At 40.5% G+C, this 14,845-nt stretch overlaps 1 protein-coding gene across 3 annotated transcripts in view; it reads left to right on the plus strand.

Annotated features, from left to right (window-relative positions):
- Nucleotides 1–14,845, plus strand: part of LOC131462681 (F-BAR and double SH3 domains protein 2-like) — a 51,987-nt gene that overhangs the window by 18,303 nt on the left and 18,839 nt on the right. For 2 of the 3 annotated variants that reach the window (XM_058634104.1, XM_058634106.1), the window contains exons 4-11: nucleotides 4,809–4,888; nucleotides 5,740–5,884; nucleotides 5,980–6,113; nucleotides 6,855–6,909; nucleotides 7,037–7,165; nucleotides 11,017–11,139; nucleotides 11,761–11,856; nucleotides 12,941–13,015. In XM_058634104.1, the coding sequence (XP_058490087.1) occupies nucleotides 4,809–4,888; nucleotides 5,740–5,884; nucleotides 5,980–6,113; nucleotides 6,855–6,909; nucleotides 7,037–7,165; nucleotides 11,017–11,139; nucleotides 11,761–11,856; nucleotides 12,941–13,015 (837 nt within the window). The remainder of the gene's footprint in view (nucleotides 1–4,808; nucleotides 4,889–5,739; nucleotides 5,885–5,979; nucleotides 6,114–6,854; nucleotides 6,910–7,036; nucleotides 7,166–11,016; nucleotides 11,140–11,760; nucleotides 11,857–12,940; nucleotides 13,016–14,845) is intronic. The other variant, XM_058634107.1, reaches the window with a different exon arrangement.

A 14,845-nucleotide genomic window follows, 5' to 3' on the forward strand; every position in this document is an offset into this window, starting at 1 on the left:
CAGGATATCCTCCTGTCTGGGTTCCCTGTTTACCACCAAACTGGAAGCATGTGTGTGAATGTGTCTGTTTTACCACATGTGTGTGTATGACAAGGAGCAGATCCACCCTACCATTCTCGGGCAAGGGGGTTGCCATGGCAACGCGCTGTTCAGGTGGTAATCAGGTGATGACGGCAGAGAAAGGGCGATGAAGGCTTGAGAGATAGACAGGTGAAAAAAACATGTGACTGACTGGTAACTTTACATTGTGGAGGGGCAGCGTCGCACCTATTAGTGCGCAGTCTGCCGTAACTTTGGAAGGAGGAGGAGTGAAAATGAAAAAGCACATCCTCACAAGTTGGCCAACAACACCTCAGTGAAGCTGTCACAATCAGTCACCCAGTGTGCTTCTCACACCATTCAGTCACTGCCAAGTTTAGCAGCCATTGCTCTTGCTCTGATAGCACTCCTGTCACTCATCAAGGAGGCTTTAGGTTGTGCGCTGGCTTTAAAACAAGGTTTTGAAGCCAGGATAAGGAGGTGGTTTGTGTCTTGTCTGATGGCTGGAAAAGATACAATACTCCAGTTCTTTTTCCAGGTCTGTAATACCCACACACTCTTACATTCATGTTTATATTGTGTGCATATACACACATGGTTGCAGTAGTTGAATGCATGTATTTAATGGGGGTGCAGTTGGCAGTGTCGGATACAGTGTGTCCCGAGGACAATGTGTTTTTTTTTTCAAGTTGATAGGGTGTAGAGTTTTGAGGAAGAAAGCCCTCAACATTTTGCTTAATTTCTATCATTTGCCACACATTCTCCACATAAAACAAATCACAAAAATCCCACATAAATAATCCATGTTTACACCACAGGAAGGCTATCACATCCCTGGCACTTGTGTTGCAATTTTAATGTTGAATGTCACACTGTCGCACGCTGACATTCTCACAAAACCACACACACACACCCACTCCACCCTTCCCTAGAGAATGACAGAGAGAAGTCGGTGAAGCAAACATGTTTCCTCATGTATTGGACAGTGCACTTTCTGTGCCACGTTTTTTTCCCCATCTTGCCACAAGGGCTAATAAGGATATAACAAACATTCTATTTTAGTTGAATGGTAAATGGATTGACTCAGATCATAAAATCAACATTTGACCTGGTTTTGAAGATTTGAGGCCCCAGTTGTCTTTTAGGTGTATTTTATTAGCATGTTATTAGTGCTGTATTAATCACTTCTGTGCAAAATTACTTTTATTATATAAGGTGAGTTGGTGCAATATAACAAAAATAATTAAGAAAGGAAGAGAGAAAAATAACTCTGCAGGGGTAATGGGGTTTCCTTCTGGATCATTTTGCTGGTGAGTGCCGTGGGTCATGCAGCCACTGTCTCCCCCTGAGACACAATCTTGTGTTTCAGCTGAATGGAACCGAATTTGATGTCCGAGGATCATGAGGAAAAACGCATGTAGATGTTTTTACTGGTGGCCTCATTCGCCATCTGTGAAAGGCATGATGGGTAAAATGAGAACATGTTAAACTGGAGAGTGAAAGTGACGGAGCTGAGGAAAGATGAAACAGAACACTGGTGGTCGGGAGTCAGGTGCAGTCATTTATAGACGTAATCAAGATTAGTTATTCATGCAGATTATTGGGCGATGGATATCACTGTGTCACAAAGCTCTGCTGGGCCTGATGCTGCAGCTGTTGTCAGTTAACAACTGTTTTAATAATGAGGATTTACTCTCCCACCCACACCAACACAGACACATTCATCCACTGAGTGTTCACAGGCACATAAGGGCAGTGTCTGCAAGGTGTTGCCTCTGACACAATAACCCAGTTCAGTAGATGTAGGTTATATTTTCTTCGTCCCTTTGAGTTTCCACTCGTACACACAAAGCGCTTAGGGATTCACTGCTGCTGACGCAAAGCTGATCCAGTTTATACTGATGTGCAAATTTGGCTATAGAGCTGTTTGCAGCACAGTCACCTGTGATACTGAGCATGGCTTGGTTTACTCACCCAATGCATTTTTTTTAATGCACAAAGTGAACTTGAAACACAATACAAGTTCAAATGTATAATATTTGATTATCTTCAACAGGTAGTCTTGTTTGTTCATCTTGCCTAAGTTTCAGTAGTATTTTGTGATGCGCTTGCACATTTCATGAGATCTTTGGGTGGTTTTGGTCTTTTAAAATCAGACACGCTACAGCCCAGTTGATTGGGCTGGCTCCTGTCATGCTCAGAATGCAAGATCTCTACATGGCATCTCAACAGGTTAGGACCTCATTTGCCACCTGTTGCTTGCGCCTTGTTCCACGACACTTTGCCCATCTTTCTCTCGTCGGTGCTGGTTTCGTCTTGGTGGTTCTTCCAAGAAATATTGAGTTCTTAGAGAATTGTTATCACAGCGAACAACAGCAACTGTTTCTGGGGACTTCATTGTCTTGTGCTTGTTGCTGGCAGAACAAAAAAAGTTGGCCTTGCCAGTTAATGTTGGCCTCTTCCCAGCTTTGATGAAATCAATTTTCTAATCCCATTTTTAATAGTGTCCACTTTGGCCTTCAGGACTTATTCATCATGCCACTGGTGTCTAGTTTGTATTAAGATACAATATATTGATTGGACAATACAATATTTGCACAGTTCAGAAACCTGTGATTGGTATTGGACAATGCCTGACACAGTCCGTTACACTTATATGGACCTTCTTCTACTTCTTTTTTGGCTACTCGCTTTAGGGGTCGCCACAGCTTCAGATCATCTGCCTCTATATTTTCCTATCTCCTGTGTCCTCTTCTGTCCTTGAATATGCTCATTTCTAATCCTGTCTTGGGTTTAATTCGATATATGTACTGTATATAGAAGGCAATGCTTGATTAATTTATTCATTTGTTCATTAAATACACATCTATTTTGATCAACAGATCTTTTACCTAAATTGTCGTTACCTTAACTCATGTTTGTGTAATTTTGTGTCTGTCTGTGATGCAGCGTCATTTGTGACCGTGACCAGGCAGGTCTAGCATTAGACTGAGACAAATAAGGCACTAATGTGAAATGTTCTGTGCTTCATGGAAGAGATAAATGTACAGACTCCTCCTGTTTACGCTGAGTGTCCTTATGCTTTTGACCCGCTTGTAAAAGTAAGACTAAGCATGTCAGCCTGAAGCAGCTACAGCTTCTGATTTATTTATTTTAAGGTATAAGATCAAATTTAGCTCCGTCGCCTGTTCAATTCCACTTTGTGGTGCTCATCCCCAAGTGTAAAGTAATAATGAATTGCATCCAGCGCTCAATCGACATTTCTGTTAAGAGGGCACAAGTTTTAGAAAAAACTTCTGCTGTCCCTCCAGATCGCTCTCAATGAAAATCTCAGCATCTTCAGCTCTGCCACCTCCATCTCCACCTCTACCGCCTTTCCTGTGCCACTGTCTCTAAGCCATATATCATAACAGGTCTCACTACCAACTTGTAGACCTTCCCTTTCACTTTTGCTGCTTTCCTTCTGTCACACATCACCCCCTGACACTCGTCTCCCTCCGCCCAACCCTGCCCGCACTCTCTTCTTAGCCCCTCTTGTGCGCTGTCCATTGCCTTTGGATGGTTAACACCAGGGATTTAAACTCATTCACTTTTGCTACCTCTACTCCTTGCATCTTTACTGTATCACAGGTATTCTGTCTTGCTCCAACTAACCTTCATTCCTCTTCTCCCCAGTGCATACCACCACCTCTCCAGGCTCTCTTCCACCTGTCCCCTACTCTCACTCTAGATTACAATATCATCTCCAAACTATATAGTCCATGGAGACCCCTGTCTGACCTCATCTGTCAACCTGTCCATCAACACTGAAAACTAGAAGGGGCTCAGAGCTGAACCCTGATGTAATCTCACCTCCACCCTGAACCCGTCTGTCACTCCAACTGCACACTCTGTCTCACTGTCCTTGTACCATCCTCACATACTTCTCTGCCACCCCCGATTTCCTGAAACAATACCGCACTTCCTCTTTCATAAGCTTTCTCTACAAACAGTTATATGACACTAATATGAACTGACATAAGCAATTGAAAAATATGGTTTGACAATTTTATTTTGTATCTTTTCCAGGCATTTAAATATAAACCATCTACCTAAGACTTAAATGTTCTTGTTGTTCACCATGAACAACCAGATTGTTCATGTCTAAGGCAGATGCTTTATGCAGGACTTGCTGCTTGGGCCACAGTCTGCTACTGCTCTTTGACTTCAGTCTTCAAACAATTTAGTGATAAGCTGTGCAATCACAGAGGCAGCGGGTTGATCCTCCTTACATATGGCACTTGTCACTGATCTGAGTAGTTTAATCAAGCCTTCAGTTTCAGTAATGTTACTGTTGATGAGTAGCTTTAAATCCAAAAAAACTCTACCACAATGCATGAACCGTTCCATCTCGATCTAGCGTGTTTGTCTCACTAATGAAGAAAATAAGATTCGCTGAGATTCATTTTGTTCTAGCCTCCACCTTGTCTCATATAATATTATCATCCAATAAATGGATGTCAGTCAAGTTAAATATTTCAAAGTGGTGTTTACCCAATGAATTGCGAGCTGCAGATGTTATTTTCTTTCATTTCAGTCACAGTTTGTTGGACTGAGTAAACAAGTTACATCTGAATCAGTACATCTGCAGTATTTATTGTTAATTGTCCTTTTTCTGTAGGATTCCTCTTTTCTGGTTGTGTCTCCAAGGATTTGGAAATATCTTTGTACTCAAATATTTAAATTGAATTATTGACTCACTTTTATATTTTTCCCTTTTGTGCTTTCAGGCTCTGCAGAAGTTAGCAAGTCAGTACTTAAAGAGAGACTGGCCTGGAATCAACCCCGATGACCAGCGGACAGACTACAGGTAGGGTTTGCATTAGAAATGAATATTATTTCCTAAATGAGCCGTACTTAGTCACACGAAATCCTAGTTTCATAAACTTTCAATGTTTAACACTGCTAATTATGAAATGCCAAGTGTATTGTCTGTGACTGTCTTCTGAGAAGCAAACCATTATAGATGTAATATTTTACAGGTCTTCATTATGTAAACCAATGAAATTCATTAAGTAAATAATTTCTAATCCATTCTGTTAAACTATGTCGATTCTATGGCTGTTCCGATTGTGAGAGCCTGCAAACACAATGAATGCTTTAATGTATTTCTTTATTTGGGCAGGGCAGGCATGGTGCTCTTGCTTAATAACATAAAAGTAGTCCATTTAAATTAAATGTCACTTTATCTTAATTGGCAGTTTTACTGATGCACAGTACACAAACCCACTCATCTACTGCATGTTTTATGACCAAAATCTGCCGGCTTGTTTCACCAGGACCTGTGTTTTTTTTGCAAAATAATAATATTTTTCATCCTGGGAATTGGGAAATGTTCCTGATTGGATTTCCTTCCATTATGTAAGGAGCTAAAATCTTCCTTCGGTTAATACTTTTGCATTTTTTTGCTCAATCACAAAATACAATATGACACTCACAAGTAATTTTTTAATGTAATAATGGCCATGAAATATGACACTTTATGCTGGATTTAACTTATTATGAAAGTTACAAAAGGATTCTTTTCTTATGCACATAAATATAATTTCTTAAACCCATAGTAGGAGCCACACACTGTTTTAAAACAACTGCTCATGGGACTGTGAATTATAGAACAGCAACTGATTAGTGGTGTTGTGTTTTTTTTATCTCTCTAACTAGGAACGTATACGCAGTGTGGCGGTCCTATTTAGAAGGTACTGTGCAGGTGAGCCAGTCCAGGCTCAACGTGTGTGACAACTACAAGAGTCAAGTGTCAGATCCTGCAAAGACTGTTAGACTCTACAAGGAACAGCAACTCAAGAAGGTGAGTAGATAATATGTGGATTACTCATAGTTTGCTGAAGAAATCTTTGTTCTCGACCGCTCATGTTTGTCTGCTCTTCTGATTTCCTCTCACAGACCATAGATCAGTTGAGTGGCATTCAGGCAGAGCTGCAAGAGTCGGTAAAGGATTTGGCTAAAGCCAAGAAGAAGTACTACGACTGTGAACAGGTTGCCCACACTGTACGAGAGAAAGCCGACATAGAGGCCAAGTAAGTGGGAATTGTGTGTGGTAGGATGTTAAGTGTCTGGGTTTTCATCTTGATAACATTATAACCCCATAAAACGTTCTTAATAAACACAAATAATAGCAAAATCTCTTCTTTGGGAACTCAACACAGTTGTGCTTTGCATTCTCAGTTGGCACCAAAGTTTGATCCAGTGTTGAAGATTGGATTTTTTCTTTTTCCCTCCGAGCACAAGCTATTGAGACATTTTCACTTCATTAAATTCCCAATTGATTGGCCAATGTACTCTTTTCTGTTCTTTACCACTCAGTCCCACTAAGTCACCGCTATAGAAATGACTGCATTGCCTCTTTGCCATTATGTTGGGTAGATGTGTGTGTATTTCATTAGAAAAAAAATAGTGAGTCATTAGTCTTTGTCAGGCAGTAGGAGCACACACACACACACAAACACACACATGCTTCCTGTAGCATTTTATTAGGCAGGTCTTTCTGATGTCACACCAGTAATATATATAAATCATGTTGGCCTGATCAGGTTGAGATTTATTGGTGTCAAGCCCCAGTCTGCTCAGGGTCAATTTATGATGACTTCTCCGAACCAGAGGGGGGAAGAAAACAGAGTCATGATGTTGTGGAAATGCCTGGAGCCTTTTCTTATTCCCACCTTACCTTATTGTTACTGCAATACATACTGACTTAACGAAAGTAAACGAATCCAATGCTTGAGATTCACGTCTGTGCTTGCTGTATTTTCTTGTTTCAGGTCTAAACTGGGTCTTTTTCAGTCAAGAATTAGTTTACAGAAAGCAAGCGTAAAGGTAAGAAGTTCCGTCGTGAAGACAAACACAACAACACTATCACTCTGTCTTTTAAAGAAAAACAAAGACTCCACTTACAGCTTCTGTTCTGCAATATTGTAATGCATCCTCTCCTTTTTGGCTTTAGTTAAAAGCTAAGAGAAGTGACTGTAACTCCAAGGCGACACAAGCCAGGAATGACTACTTGCTCACACTAGCCGCTGCCAACGCTCATCATGACCGCTATTATCATACAGATCTACTGCACTGCATACAGGTAATTATAAAAGAGTGAATGTGAAGGTGTGAGTTACTATCCACAAGCACTCTCCAAGAATGTGGACGCTTAAGTACATTTGTATAAAACTGAATCCAGTCAGCAGAAGCCTTAATAGTCTGTAATGCAGGAAGCACTTTTTCCTTTTACTGCAACAAGCACCAGCTGAAGAATCTCATGGTGTAATAATAACCAGAGGGATTTTCCATGGAACAAGAATGCATATAGTGGTTCTGAAATTCAAAGTGGGGAACTCATTTGTATCAGAGCTTCTTTTTTATTTTAATTTTTTTTATCAGTGCACAAACTCCCTGTCAGTTTTGGTGTGCTTGCTGGAAGAAGTGTCGCGTCTTCAAAGAAAGTTGTCTGGATTTATGATTTGAAAGGGGCTTATGGGAAGAGAAGTCCTGCATTACAAACCATGCTGATGCCTGCTTGTAACAAATGGTTGGCCATGAAATTCCAGTTTTTACAATGTTGAATTAACAGTGCGATAATCTGAGGGATTATAAGAAAACTTTGAGGCAGTTTATCATTGAAAACACAGTTTTGCTATTTGCCTGCTTTAGTATTGATTATAATCCTGGCCTCAAAATGAGATCTGGTAACTTTTTATAACAAGCAGCTTTTTTTGTCACTAAGCATTAAACTGCGTTTGTTCGTGGTAATGTGGTTTTCTGTCGTAGGTGTCATTACCATTTAATTTGGTTGACTTGTGACACAGATGCCAATTCACTGTTCGTCACTACTGTTCTCCCGTCTTTGTTTGCCAAGCAGGAGTGTGAGCGTGCCGACACCATTTTTAACACATACTTACATATAGAAAGAAATCAAACTAAAGCTATGAAAGGAATCTGGGCCTGTTCATCCATAATGCCTACCAACACATGCATTATATATATATATATATATATATATATATATTGAAGTAATGACACCTGGATCAGTGTCTTAGTCATGTGCAGGCAGACACTTGCATGCATATAATGACCGTTTGCCGTGCATGTTGACAGGTACACCTTAGCTTAGCTGCTGGTGAATAACTTAAGCTGCTGAGTAAGGGTGATGTCATCCTTTTAAATACTGCACAGTCTGACAAACACAAAACTCGCATATACACGTTGTCTGGACCTTGACGCATGTTGTGTGTCTTTAGTTCACGGAAATAAAGTTCGATAAATTTTTGATTAGCTCCTCCCTGTCTCTGTTTCTTCTAGTTGCACCACTGAGTTCTTCCTTCGATTGTCCCCCTTTTCTGAGTTCTCTCTTTCTCTCCGTCTCTCTCTATCCTCCGCAATCTTTCTCTTCAGTCCCCCAGTCCCACATACTCTGCCTTAGGCGTGTGTGAGCATCTATACTACGAGGCCATTCTGAATAATAGATCCATAGCGCCCCCCGACAGAAGGACGAGACTGCAGGGAAAGATGCATACGCACAGATATGTACGTGCAAAAAAAGAATGAGGGACATTGCTCAAGGGAAGCAATCTGCTTGCCCCTTCTCTCCCCTCTGCAGTTTGTGAATATGTGGTCTTTACAGGTCTATGGTGTTACAGCACTCCCAGCAGAGGGATCATAATCTGCATAATGAAGGAGTCTGTGTAATTTGCACAGGTCTGAGTCTTCTCACAGGTAGATGAGCCCAGAGAGCGGCGTCAGTGGCAGACATTGATCACAGTAAGAGCCAGACGAAATATGCTGAGCCGCAATAGCAAGTACTCACTGGTACTAATGACCACCCTGTGAAATCTGTTGTGCTCGTAGTGCCAGTGGTTTTATGTTAAACCAGACCAAAGGAAATAATCTACTACTACTTGTTGAACGATGACTGAAAGATTTAGTGGATGAACAAAACTGAAAGCCTTGTTAAGATCAGATTTATTTTTTCTTAGACACTGACAGGTACCAAGCACCGTACCTGGATGCAGCAGTATCTTTCAGTGAGCACTGCTGTCCTTGTCAATGCGACAGTTGTAGTGAAAGGGCAGAGAAAGAACTGGCTGCTCCACATCTCCCTCTGCTGTTGGCAGTCATTACTGTTGTTAATGTCCATCTTTTATGTCCCCTGCTAGACCCACACGCTCTCTCTTACACACACACACACACACACATACACACACATGCACTCAGTGACCATGGTTCACAGATGAAGCTTTTTCTGGAAGCTGACTCACTTCTTTCCAACACTACCGTAAATGGATGGAGAGAGGAGGGGAGGGAAGGAAGAAAGGGGAAGGAGGAAATGAGCTGAATGATGGGGAAACAGTTTGAGTGAAGTCGGCCAACAACCCAGCCTCGATGACATAGTTTCCTTTTCAATATCCCATTGTTCAATAAAATCTGTGTTGGGTGTGTGCATTTGTAGGGTGTGTATGTATTTGAAAAAATGTGTGTCTGTCTAACGAAAAGACCATTTGTAGGTGTTCATGAGAGATTGTGTTTTTGGCCTAAAACATTCCCTTAGGAGCATAGAGCAGGGCTGCCCTAAGTTGGCTCACAAGCCAAAGTTCCCCCACCAGAGGGCGTAATTTGGCATGCCAGACTTAAAAAATATACAATAATAATTGTTGTTATTATTATATTATTATTATTATCATCAGTCAGATAGGCATGAGTGAGGCAAGCAAACCCTGGAGACCGAGAGACAGTGGCACACGAATAAATGTCCTTTTAAAAAACAAAGCTGGCAGGAAGACTTATTTTTCACAGATGTGAATTCCAAAGCAGTATTTTCAAGCAGTTTGTTGCTGCACTCAAGGACACTAAACATTCAGCAGCTTTTTCAAGGCCCCCTTCTATTGTCATCCTATTGAAGTCTGGCAGGCCAAATAATGCCCTCTGGTGGGCCTTGGCCTTGTGGGCCCCTGCACTTTAAAAGCGAATATCTAATATAAAGAAGGAACCTTACAAAAAAACGTTGTGTGACAGAAACATACAATATAACTATGTAGTTAAAGGTGATATATTTGATTAAGGAACCTCGGACCCTAGTACTTTCTTGCATCGTAAAAAAAATACAATAACTGTCTAATAACTAGATTTGGCCCACCCAGAGAAAATGTTTCTTATGCAGACCTCAGAGAGTGTTTTTGAGAGGCTTAGTATTTTTGTTATGTTTGAGTTTGAGAGTTTGTGTGTGTGTGTGTCTGTCTGCAGTCTCTTGTGTTTTGTTGAACTGGAATCTGAACCCCTGCAGCTGTAAGAACGCCATCCAAAAACACTTGTCTCACACGTAAACACTGTATGCAAATTTCAAAGTCACCATTGTGTAACATATTGAGTAAAGGTTAGGTTATGATAGTCAAAAATAATAAAAGAGAAAGGTTTTGCATGTATGATAGCTGGGCGCCAGAAGACCATATTTACAGTCTGGTTTGTCTATGTACATACAGTATGGAAAACATACATGTCGTGTTTGGTAGTTTTGTGCCTTAATGACACGCACGTCGTACTATTGTATTATTCAAATTTTGTGCAAACTGCTACTTCTTTACAATGTACCAGAAGGGACAGCTACACAGTTGTTTAGGTTAGAGGATTGCTTGAAGTTTGATGATTGAAGTAGGACAATATTGTGTGTGACATTCAATGACCTGTTTAATCTGAACAAATAAAGAATAAAGACTTGGATAGTATATTCTAGTGTGTGTGTGTGTGTGTGTGTGTGTGTGTGTGTGTGTGTGTGTGTGTGTGTGTGTGTGTGTGTGCGTGTGTGCGCGTGTGCATGTACTGGCTTTATTTACCTCATCTTGACCCACTTTAGGTTTTCTGTCCATCTCTTCCTTGGCATCTACGTAGAGTGTATCCATTCCTGGCAGTAACCACTGGTTCTTCTTTCCTCCTGTCCTCCAGGTCTTGGATGGCAGAATCTACGAGCATGTGAAAGACTACCTGGTGTCATTGTGTCATACTGAATTAGAGGCCTCCCAGGCTCCACACAGCACCTTCCAGTTCCTGTTGGACAAATCCACCAGGGTGAGTAGCATGCGGTCAGAGACCCAGACCGTCTGTGCTCGTTTTTGAAGTTAGTGCTTGCTGTTATGAACGAGGCACCCTGACATTTTGAGTTTATTTGTCTTTACCTTTTTGAGAAACGGCGAATGTATTGGACTAGGGGCATGATTTAATTAAAGCATTTTAATGAAAACAGTTTCAAAAATAAATCTTATATGACATTTTTCAAGGAAGAGTGTATATGAAACAACTGCACACAATAAAGAAATGTAATTTGGCATTTTTTTTAGTGCAGAGTGTGTTGTTTGCCCACCCATGTACAGTTAGTAGTGCGTATTACCATGATGAGATGTCCTTATGACTGAATACTGAAATCCTGCACCAGTTACTTCAGACTAGTCTCTTTGGCCGGACATAGATGCCAATTACATGATCGTCAAACATTTAAACAAAAATGGAATGAGCCACATTTTTTCCCCTGTAAACATTTACCTCAAAACTTAGGTACTGTCCGTTTACTTGTTTTATGCTGTGTATTTTTCTCTTTTTACAAATAGGTCCATCTGAGATTGCAGTGTTATTTAAATTTGTTGGAAAAAAATAATCACCAGTTTAACTGTTGTGTCTTTGTCTCTCTTGCAGTTAATACAAGAGTTCAACCAGCAGTTGTTCATGCAGGAGAATCCAGTGTTTCACAAAGCACACGACTTCCAGTTCAATCCTAGCGAATATGACACGGTGAGACACAGACATGTTCACTGCATTCATAAAAAAAAAAACTAAAAAAAAACTTGTTTGTTTATATGAAACCTGGTCACACAGCTGAGCAGTCATTCTGTTGGTCCTGTCAAAGACGCTGTGCTTCTCAAATGCATGAATACAAACATGATTACATTTGCAGTGATAAGACTTAAGTGGTAACAATTCATGACTACATGATGGAAGCATAAATCTACTCTGTACTCTAATATTAGTCACTTTAAAGCTGGGGTTGATAGATTGCTACTAACATAGTTGATCTTTGATTCCCATCCACATGCTGTTAAATGCAATTTACATTTAGAATTAAGGCTCTGTCCAAATTAATATTGTTTTACTTTTAGTTTATCTGAGTGTCTGACACTTTTTCCTTTTGTGTTAAGTTGTTTTGTTGCGTAGACAGTTGTGGAGAATCTTCATGTCTTGTGTCAGATTTCTCCCGAGGACGGAAGTCGAGCGAGGAGGAATTCCCTCTCCGATTACTTGATTGACACTGTGCTGAAAGTCTTATTTTGCCAAAAGTGTGTTCCCTGCCCCAACTTCACCAGTTTCTTTGTAGTCCCTGATTTTAAGATGTTGTTAAATGTTACAAATATTTTATATTGCTGCCAATTGATCAGTGTCAGTGTTATCTTAATGGAGTCGTGGGAATCATGCTGTCTCACCCCTCCAGGGACTTGTTAAGACATGTTGGCTATAAAAAGAGATGTCTCCCAGCGGACACTGGTCCTTAATCCTCTATATAGTGGCTTTCCTTTTCTCCTGCTTCTGAGTCATCTGAGTCAAAGTGCTCTCTTGTTTCTCAGCTATCTCCTTCGCTGTTGCCAATTTCTCTTTCCCTCTGATCTAATCTTTCTCTGGTATTTTAACATGTCTGTGTAACATTGCCTTATGTTTCCCCTCTTTCTTCCTAATCCTCTTTAACCTTTGCTAACACTTTTCCCAAACTATTTTTTCCTCTAACCCCTCCTTGTGTCTGTGTGTTTGCACTGCTGCTCTCGGGCATGTGGATGCATGGGTGGTTGCCTGTGTATGTGTGCGTCTGTGTGTGTGTGTGTGCCAGACCGTGAGCTCGGTGGAGCAGTTGGTGGACATTGAACCGTCGCCCGTCAGTGCCATGAGAATGACCCTGGCACAGGTAGTCTTAACTGTTGTTAGCATTGCCATCTTCATTCCTGTCATCCAATCCATTTAGCTTCTATGTGGTTCACTTAAATTGTGCATGTATGATAAAAAAAAAAACAGAAAGAAGAAAAAAAAACTTTCCTGGATATCTTAATGATGCTTTTGTACCCAAAGAGCTGAAGCTGTGCTTCAGGTTTTTGCAGAGCACTGGTAATGTATGCATCACTGTGTCTATATCAGTAGTGTATTTGCATGTTTTCTTACCAAAACTAAACAGCATTCATTTAAAGACAATCAGTCAGAGAGCAAGTCAGCATGAATGACCGTCACTTTACTCTTTTCTTTTCTTTTCTTTTCATTGTTCTTCAGAATGTGGATTAGCAATTGCAAAATCCCAGTTTTAAACAGCCTTTTTACTCATGATGATATAAACCATTATATCCATTGTTCCCCTAGGCAAATTGGGATCAGGTGCATAACCACAGACATGCGGTACACTTTTGCAAGGTTGCAATGTTGATTTTGGCTTACTTATAATTTGAGTGTGGTTTTCCGTCTATGTAATCAGACCAGGATATACTCCTAAATCTGTTCTAATTCTATTATAACTTTTCCCACCCAACGTTACCTAGCTACATTGTGACTTTATTAAGCCATTATTATTTACCAGAGGTGAAATGAAACAAACTCTTTTTGTTGCCGTAGTATTAACGAGAGAGCGAACTGAGCTCAATAACTGAATACTGCTGTTATAACAGTGGAATCACTGCACTGTAAAGATGGTATACTGTCATGTGTCGGCGAACAGTGCCGTCCGAGGAACAGATGATTCATCAGATGCTGTAACCTTGTTGCATCGGCTGTTATTTCCCTCCTGTGTATGGATGACTCAAGTGTTTTGGTTCGTGTGATTTTTATTTGCACGTTTGTAGTGAAGTTATAGTTTTGAGATATGGTTTTGGCACACCAAATCTACGCCACATGCTGTATGTAAGCATGTTACAGTCCAAATAATAAGCAAAGTTACATTTTATTGTATGTATGTATATGTATATATATATATATATATATGTTTATGTTTGTAATATATCAGCGTGTCTAAATCTGCAAGTGTTTTAGTCTACTAACTATCTAGACTAATGAAAAAATGGATCTCAGTCTTTCTTCTTCATAAACGGCTCGTTATATGTATTTTCTTGTGTTATAGTAAACATTTTTTTCCTTTTTTACACCACTGACCCACAAAAAGGTTCTAATGTGTTTGCCACAGTCAGTAGGTACTACACTCCGCTCTGCCGCAGGTTGTGCAGACACCCAGGAGTCCCAGGCTCCCACTGCTTTTAAAAATCCATTAGAACAGCTTACAGAGAAATACTGCCAGAGGTGCTGTGCAGTGTGATGTATGACATTAGTCAAGACACGAGTTTGTCTCTCTGAGCTATGGTGAGAAAGATCCTTTTTTTCCCCCCTCTTCCTGTCTTTCTTTTTTTTGGGGGGGGGGGGTGGGAGCCTGTGACCTGTGTGAAATGATGCACACACTGTGTGGAACAGTAAAACGTCATTCAGTGCATTTTTGCAGTGACAGTTCAGAGCGGCAAGCTGATAGTTAAGACCCAACGAAGCACAAGAAACTTATAATTTAGACTTTAAAACTTACCTTCCAGCTAAACTGTAAGCTGCACCTCCTGTTCACCTCGAGCCGTGTGGTTTTTAAAAATAACGCAGTATTTTCAAATGAACGTTGTTAGAGTGGAGGTTATTATAAAATGCAGTATCATCACGCCAATTGAGTGATTGTGCTCCACTTCACATTTACCTTAGCTGGCAACCTGACTAGCTGTAA

Source organism: Solea solea, chromosome 7 (assembly GCF_958295425.1).
Source record: "Solea solea chromosome 7, fSolSol10.1, whole genome shotgun sequence".
Classification (NCBI taxonomy): Eukaryota; Metazoa; Chordata; class Actinopteri; order Pleuronectiformes; family Soleidae; genus Solea; species Solea solea.